The sequence below is a fragment of the Danio rerio genome, chromosome 2 (assembly GCF_052040795.2).
Source record: "Danio rerio strain M-AB ecotype USA chromosome 2, GRCz13ab, whole genome shotgun sequence".
Taxonomy (NCBI): domain Eukaryota; kingdom Metazoa; phylum Chordata; class Actinopteri; order Cypriniformes; family Danionidae; genus Danio; species Danio rerio.
The window spans coordinates 28,215,915-28,225,000 of record NC_141022.1 but is presented as its reverse complement, the minus strand read 5'-3'; the positions used below and the strand labels follow the sequence as shown (position 1 = coordinate 28,225,000).

The window sequence follows — 9,086 nt, the reverse complement described above, 5'->3', positions numbered from 1 at the left end:
ACAGTAGAAAAAGGTTATTTTGATTATTAATGTTTTCATGCTAAGGTAAAAAAAACAAGGTTTCTTTTAAGAACTGATGATCTTTGAGGAAAGATTTGAAGAATCAATAACGGTTCTTTAATCTGGGATTTTGTTAAAGTAATTTTTGCAATTTGTTTGAGTGTATTGAACTTTCCAAACATACTTAAACACAGAAACATTGTTGCTAAGATATTAAGTGATAACAATGCAGAAGTCTGAATATGTCAGTATGAGTATTATGCCCAAATTCACAGTGTTTATAATCAGTTGGTAAGAAGCATCCAGATGACCTATTCCTGCGAGAATTTGTAAGTGTCCATCTGATGGACACTACTATCCCATGAGGCCCCAGGAGAGCACAAATTGCATTGAAGATCACATGACAGTAAAAATACAAAGGCTGTAGTATGTCGGAAATTCATTCATGATTCACTCATTTATACTTTATGGAACACAGTTTATTTCAAACTAAATGTAGTACCTACAATATACAAGTTTGGACACTGCAAATGTGTGATAAAATTAGCTCATAGATCAGCCAATTATGGATGGAATCATGGGCTGTTTCTCAATTCCAAGAATGCTGAGAACGGACTCTTGTTCTTGGGGAAACCGTTCTTGCTAAGTTACATCTGAAGAACGAACTCGGTAAAGTGGGAGAACACAGAAGAACAAGAGAACATGTCCTGTGAGAAATGAGATGCTTTGTTCATGCTGATGGTCACATGACCTTCACTTGTTTTTAATGGAAAATTATTTAAACATTACAGCAATCATACAACAATGTATTGTGTTTTCCCTCTTTTCACAATATAAACTATGCATAAAAGCCCTACATATGTGTTGCACAATATAAATAAACTAATTTTAATATAAAATTCAGCAAATAAACACCCTTAATGTGTTGATGACTTTATAAAGATTTTTATGTTAATGTTTATTTTCACCGTCTCATTTAGGAAAACTCCGGAGACAAATAATTTATATCTCTGAACTTTAATAACAAATCTATATGAAATGCTGCGCTTCCCACCTCCTTTATTCAGCCGCAATGACTTCTGGGATCTCTTGATCAAATTTTGCATTTAGGTCTGCATCGATGTGTCCTCGATATTAAGAATGCATCTGGGTATTTTCACGCGTCCTTCGTTCTTGCTGTCTTGTGTTTTGTAACTGAACTTTGGCAGTTGATGATGAAGTTACACGAGGAACTTAACTCGAGTCTGTGCCTGTCATATACACTGTGATGTTCTGTGAAATGTAAACACTGACTGTTAAAAATTTGTTATCAGACAATAACTTTGACCAGCAGTTCTGTAGTATATTCAGACTTCCTGACCTCAGAAAAGGATTCCAAAGTTCTTCTGTACCGATTATTTTGCATATTTTGTAGTGTCATATCAGACTGGTATTTTAAATAGTTTTTCTTCCTGAACAGATCTGTAACATGGTTGCAGTTCTTGATGTTATCACCAATTTGGAGAAGTACCCCATCACCAAAGAAGCTCTTGAGGTTAGTACTAATTTTATTGATAATATAAACTTAATCTGTTTAAGACATGGTGTAATGAATACTGTTTCTAAGTCACTGCTCTATTTCACGTGTGAATACTATCTTAGTCTCCATTTCTGTGCACTGTCCATTAAAGAAAGTACTCGTTTAAGGTACACCAGTATTTGGAAAAGATTAGTTAGCTTTTGATAATAAAAATTAGGATCATTCATTAAAAGTAAATCAAGTAATAAGTAAATTTTCATTTTTGCGTGAATGATCCTTTTAACTATGTCGTCTTTATCATTGCTCTCCATTTTTTTCCTGGAATTTAAATTAAATGGGAATGCTGTTAGTTTTAAATGGTACACACAAATAAGATGTGTGACACGACTAGTAAAACACATTTTTGAGACTTCCATTTTATTTAAATGCAGGAAACCCGCTTGGGAAAGCTAATTAACGATGTGAGAAAGAAAACAAAGGATGAGGACCTTGCCAAACGTGCCAAGAAACTCCTTCGGAACTGGCAGAAGTTAATCGAGCCTGGCCAAGGTGACACTCCGGTGAGAGGGCCGCCAAATGTCCCGGGCTCTGCCAATGGTGGTGCTCACCCCTGTCGGACAGACACTCCTCCGGCAGTCCCCCCTCCAAGCAAGGTTGCTCCCGAGCTCAAAACCAGGAATGACATCCACAACACGTACTCTCCGAAGGCGGAGAAATCCAGCAGCCGAAAGCGGCGGGCAGAGCAAAGGGATAGTCCGCATCTGCCGGCTAAAATGTCGAAAACTTCCCTTTATGAGCCGGTGTATTCCTCTTCTCCACCATCAAATGGAATAAGGGGGACCCCCGAGCCACTCCTAGAGAAAGATGATGAGGTGCCGTCTGACAGAATTCGCCTGGAGCACCTTGATAATGATAGGCACAACAAAATCCCCGTCAACGCTGTCAAGCCTCATCCAAGCTCTCCAGGACTTACCAAACTACCTAGCACTTCCTCCTTACTCAAAGCGTCAGTGTTACAGCAGGCGAGAGTGGACAGTGGTGGGCAGCATCAACCCAAAAGCCCTCGGTACTCCTCGAGTCCGCGCAGCGCAACACATGAGACGATGGCCAAGAGGTCAACGACATATGCACCAAAAGGGACTCTCTCGAGCCCATCTTTGAATTCTGCCCAAGTGCCCTCTCCTTTGCCCACACTGCAGCCTTTAACGTCGCCGGCACAAGTGTGCATCAGTGACGGACCATCATCTGTGGGGCTGGAAGGCTCGTTGCACTTGCACAGATCATCAGATAGAGTCTCTCAGCCCCAACATAGCACTGCAACACTGGAGCCGCTCTCTGGTGCCCTGCTCGCCACACACGGCCTGGAGGGTCTGGAGACCAAGGCTGAGCGGGAGGGAGCATCCTCCAACTCGGATGGCAAAAAGAGGAAGAAATACAGACCCAGAGACTATACCGTAAATCTTCAGGGGCAGTCCTCCGAGGACAGGACCAAACCACGGTTAAAAGAGCGTAGGTTAACATTCGACCCAGTGACCGGACAGATTAAGCCCCTCACTCCAAAAGAATCCCACCAAGAGGAAGAGTGCCAAGGACAGCCAATCCCTGAGCCATCAGTGAGGACTGATATCCCGCAGCAAAAGCCACCTACGTCGGTTCCCAACCCCTTTCAACAGACGAACTGGAAAGAGTTGTCGAGAAATGAAATCATTCAATCGTACCTTAACCTTCAGAGCAATGTTCTTACGTCCTCTGGAGCACAGACCCATGGGGCACACTTTTTCATGACTGAATATTTAAAACGAGAGGAACACGATGTCAAAGAGCCCCGGAAAATGCACGTTTTAGCCCCAGGCAGCTCCACAACAGAACTGCCCGGGGTGTCTCGGGACGTAACGAACGAGGACCTTCTCAGAATACACAATGAACACTGGCCGGGTGTGAATGGCTGTTATGACACCAAGGGAGCCTGGTTTGATTGGACAGACTGCATATCGTTGGATCCTCACGGTGATGAGAGCAAGTTGAACATCCTGCCATATGTTTGCCTAGACTGAGAGAACAGGGTTTGAAAAGTTTTCAATGTTCCCACTGTGAGTCCGAGGAGGTGCATCCCACTCTCCTTGTCGCTCTGTACAAGGTTCATCGTACAAGTGTAACGAACGAACCAACAGCGGCTGTTCTGAGTACGGTTTTCCATTAGAAGGAGCTGAAAAGAAGTCCTGTTTGTAATGTGCTGCTACCAACAAGAATTTGCAAACAAGGGTTGTATATAATGGCTCGCAGGGATTTAACTGGGCCAGTTCTTGCACAGTGTGTTAATAGGAGGGTCCGAGCAAGCATTGAGCAGTGCAGAAATGTTTAAAAGCAAGTTGAGAACATTTTTTGGCAGTTACGAAGAGCTTTATGTGACAAAGAATAAATTATAAAAAGTTTCTTATCATGTATGCATCTATTTATTTGAACTTTTTTTTTTTTCCATTTGTTTATTTTCTCCTAGCAGAAGGTTATCCACTAAGATGTGCAGATATGTTTGAGGCTTTTCTGTTGGCATCACACCTCTGTCCCCTTATTTGTGATGTACATGAGGCATATATAAATGCATTTCTTTTCACGGCAGTTCTCACCTTCGTGTGCTGATTGCAGTAGATACCAACATTCCATTCCGAACTCAACGTCATTTCTCGCTTAACATTTCGTTTCTCAGTTTATCTAATATATGTGATTTTCATATGAGAGAGAAGCAATCTATTTTTAGATGTGTTAAATAAAACAATATTTTAAATAAATCTGTTTGCCAGATAATTGTAAAAAGAAAAAAATATGGGTCTGTCAAAAAAAGAAAGAAGTATTCATGTGCTTGAAGGAAATGCAGTGAACGGCCACAGAGGGTGCTACTTTACATCTTCATACTGTGAGGACAGGAAGGCAGGAAAATGTTAATATGCTGGAAATATACTTGTTACCATTCCTTTAGATATTGTTTGCCTTACTAAAAAACATTCAGCAATGACTTTATTTGAAGAGCCTTAGCGAATGTACGGCATTTAGATCTTTTGTTTTGGCGGTAAAGAAGGAAATACCTCTTGGCATCTGCCATATGGTCTTTTTTTCTTTCAAATGGGCGCATTGTGCTATGAATGTGTCAATAAATATGCGCGTTATCCTGCTTGTCTGTACATACTACTTGCAATTCATGTAAAACCTTTTAAGTCTTCATTTTTTTATTTTATTTTTTTTTGTGTGAATGTAACCAATTTGGGAAGAAAATAAGCATTTTTGAGTAAAAGGCCCAATCGTTTGAGTTGCTCTTCACAGGCATCTTTAGAGTTAGGTTTATAGGCTGTAGTCCTATTCATTCTGTTTGACATCTTATTGATATTTTTTTTCTCATTCAAAATTTTTTTAACGCCTTGCCATTGTTTTGAAGAAAAAATGTCTTGTAAGGGGGATGAAACCAATTTGCTGCCGACTTGCGAACACTGTGTGCTCTGCTACCTTCGTCCTACCAATGTGCCTTTGATGTAAAAAGTTTGGAAAGGCTTCCGCTAGCTTCTTTTGGTTTCTAAAGTATGGCATATGTTTTCTTAAAACCATGTCTGATATTCCAGGGATATGCATTGTTTCTGAAGCAAAGGCCATCTAAGAGCTCAACACTTGGTTAGGGTATTGCAAATATAATTTGCGATTTAAATCTAGAGGAGAGACTTCTTTGATCATTTTTGATCAGTATATTTGTTCAGTGTTTAACATCACTCATTTGTTCGAAAAAATAAAATGATCAAAAATCTATGCATCATGGTACCCTTTCTTCCATCAAGGTTGTTTGTCCCAAACCTACACAATTGACATGCTCATGAGAGGAATGTCATTCATTTGATGATTTTTTTTTTCCTTCAGTCAACTATTTGCAGCTGATAATGAATTTCAGGTTGTATAAAGCAGGGGTGTCTAAACTCGGTCCTGGAAGACAGGAGCCCTGTATAGTTTAGTTCCCACTTCCTTCAATACAAGCTCCCTGGAAGTTTGTATACCTAGAAAGAGCTTGATTAGATTCAGGTGTCTCTAATTGGGGTTGGAACTAAACTTTTTAGGACACCGACCCTCCAGGACCGATGCTGCGTCCCAATTTGCGTACTTATTCTACGCCCTAAAAGTATGTATTTTTTGTGAAGGAAAACTATACACTTTTGAGTGTGTAACCGAAGAGTATGCAAACTTTGGGACATGCTACTCCCTCGTTAACAAATGGTTATGTTGCTTAATTATGTCCCTTCCCAAACATCTCGACACATCATCCACATTTCTTTAATATTGAAGTACCTACCTTATTGGAGAAGCGGCAGCAGGTTAATCTGCCATTCTCAAGTCTTTCATGCAGAGAAATCTCCTTAGGTCTTTGGGTAATTATGCATTCAGACGTTATTGTGCAAATATATCCTGATATCAGTTCACACTGATGTTGCAGATGAAATATTTCACGGAAAACGTGCTTTAAATATTTTCCAGTTGGCTAGATATTATTTACAGTCGTACAAACATCTTTACCGAAGCCTCTCTACTTGATGGTTGGTCTCTTGCGTTCATCATGTTTGTATTTTATTTACACTTTTCACCCACATTTGTTTGTTGTTCTAGTCCAGGGGTGGCCAACCCTGTTCCTGGAGAGCCACCTTCCTGCAGATTTCAGTTGCAACCCATATCAAACACACCTGAATGTAATTATCACGTGGTGTTCAGGTCCTGTTTAATTGGTTCAGGTGTGTTTGATGTGGGTAGCAACTGAAATCCGCAGGAAGGTGGCTCTCTAGGAACAGGGTTGTCCACCCCTGGACTAGTCGAATTCATGTCCATCACACAATGTACTGTGGGCAATATCAGTGGTTAGAGTATGAACGCTTCTACACTTAGAACTTTTACCGGAAATAGTAAACCATTTTGGAACCTTTGGCATACTCTGTTCTACATACCACAATTTGGAACATACTAATTCTAATTTCAAGTACTATTTAGGCTGGATGGATAGTGTGCGAATTGGGACACAGCATGAGTTTGGACACCACGGTATAAAGTAAAACGTGTTGTACTGCCCATGTTGTCCACCTTTTAACTGTGCTTGCTTGTTTAATGGAAACCTCCTTTAGGTATAATAACCAAAAGTAGTTGCAGTATACTTGCTTCGCTTCGAAATTTCTAAACTTATGTTATGTTTATGTCAACCGATAGCTGCATAAAACCTGTATTTTTTTCTACTTCTGAACACAAAATCATGTTTTTTGTTGATTAATTGCAGTACTGACAGTATTATGGATGTCAATGGGAACTGAAAATTTGAGTTTTGATTGTCAGCAGTAAAACGAACAAAATCAAACAATTTTGGAACACTTTGAGGAGGTTAACAGAACAAAAATATTGGCACAACTATCCTGTTAAAGCAGAGATGGCCAAACTAGGGCCCGGGGGTCAATTGTTTTTGTATTTACTGTAATAAGTTTATTATTAAATGGTAAAAAATGATGCTGTATTAGTTCACATAAAGCAGTGTTTTCTAGTTATTTTTAAATATTATTTAATAAATAAAAAAAATTCTCATGGCAACTATAATTACCTTTGGCTCAGCCTCAATCAAGTTTGGGTATTGGCCTTTTATAAGAAAAAGATTGGACACCCCTGTGTTAAAGGCTGTTTACATAGAAGACATTTTGGCATTTAAAAACAAGATGCACACAATAGAATTAGGAAATGAAATGCAAGGCCCTTTAGGTTTTATTTTTAACGCTGAATTTTTAGAATGTGCTATGTGCTTCTAAAGGGATGTTCACAGCACACTTTGAAAACAACTGGGTGGGTTTTAATTTTTTGGCTTTTTTTAGACCACAGACAATGATTATATTTAGAAATTTATTCAGTGACATTTTAATTTTGTTTAATATCAAAGAACATTTGTTTTTTAGGCAGCATAAAACTAATTTGTGAGCCTTCTACTGTATTTCTTAACTTGCGACATGCTTCCCAGTAAACAGCCTTAAAAAAAAATAGAACGAGACTTGCTTTTGTCCATCAGGCACTGTTGGTTGTCATTTGCTATTTCTTTGATAGTACATGATGCTTGATTTAAAAATTAATTAACAATAATGTGCACGTATACGTATAATAAATGCTGCAATATTCACAAAAGAATGCCTAATTCTAATTTGACTCTGAAGCACCAGGCAAAAATCTGTGGGACAGTTAATATTTTTGGCCCTTGGTTTGGACACCTTTTTGGGAGTAAATAGCCACATTTTAGGGACTTAAATAATGTATAGCTACTGCGTTAAAATATGTATAGACTATCTAAGAATTGCCCACTTGAATTTAATTGAGACATTAAAGTGGCCGACTACATGACCCTTAATTTGATTACAGATAAATGTAGTACTACACTTTTCATTTTAGGTGCTGTTATGAAAATGCTCCATCAGATTAAAAAGGTGGTTAAAATAAAATTAAAAGAATAATTCTGTGAGTAATACCCCATAAACAGTATGGGGTAACATAGTGGCTCAGTGGTTAGCACTGTTGCCTCACAGCAAGTAGGTAGCCAGTTTGGGTCACAGCTGGGTAATTTCTTTGTGGAGTTTGCATGTTTTCCCCGTGTTCGTGTGGGTTTTCTCTGAGTGCTCTGGTTTCCCCCATAGTGCAAAGACATGCGCTATAGGTGAATTGAATTAACTAAATTGGCCGTAGTGTTTGTGTGTCAATGAGTGTGTGTGGGTGTTTCCCAGTATTGGGTTGCAGCTGGAAGGGTATATGCTGTGTAAAACATATGCTGGATAAATTGACTGTTTAATATTTAATAGATTAATAAAGGGATTAAGCCAAAAGTAAAATAAATAATGTAATGCATGCAAATGTGACTAAGAATTGTCAATATAAGAATTCAATTAAGACTTTAAAGCAATAGGACTTAAAATGTTTTGGCATTTAACGTGGACACCAGTGTTTTACATTATATCATTTTAGGTCTGAGTTTAGTCACATTGCAGGGCATCAAAGTTAAAGGAGGTAATTTTTTGGTTAATTATCCTCTTTAAAAGTTTTCTACTGTCTGAAGTCACATTTACATTTGCATTACTCTCTTTAGAGCCGGGAAATACTACATTTTACTGCTGAATTGCTTTCAGTGTTGCGGCAGTAGGCTAACAACGTCATTAAATTGCTTTCATGTATGACTTAACCTGTGTTACACCAAGATATCCTATCTTACCTCGCTTCCTCATCATTTCAAGAAATATTTCACGAATGTTTGTGACATAATTCAGCAGGCTGCCGTATTCCCAGAGGTGACTCATTCCTCAGCTACCGCGAGTCTGGAATACCAGGATGGACTCAGGGAGACTCCCATTGTAAAGGAATTCGGTACTTTAGTGCCATATATGGAGTTTTTAATATCAATCACAGCCAAAAAGGAAAGAAAGGGGCGTGGTTTGTAATTAGCCAGCGCTCTCATTGGTGGACAGGAAACTCGGGGGGGAAGTACTAGATGTACCTACGCTAAAATAGTAAAGCGGACAAAACTTAAAACTTT

At 39.0% G+C, this 9,086-nt stretch overlaps 1 protein-coding gene across 1 annotated transcript in view; it reads left to right on the top strand.

Annotated features, from left to right (window-relative positions):
• The window catches only part of crsp7 (cofactor required for Sp1 transcriptional activation, subunit 7), a 5,762-nt gene extending 1,806 nt beyond the window's left edge, over positions 1-3,956 (top strand). Inside the window, 2 exon segments of the mRNA NM_213059.1 lie at positions 1,460-1,534; positions 1,951-3,956. Coding sequence (NP_998224.1) covers positions 1,460-1,534; positions 1,951-3,573 — 1,698 coding nt within the window. The 3' untranslated portion in view covers positions 3,574-3,956.
• The last annotated feature ends 5,130 nt before the right edge of the window (positions 3,957-9,086 follow it).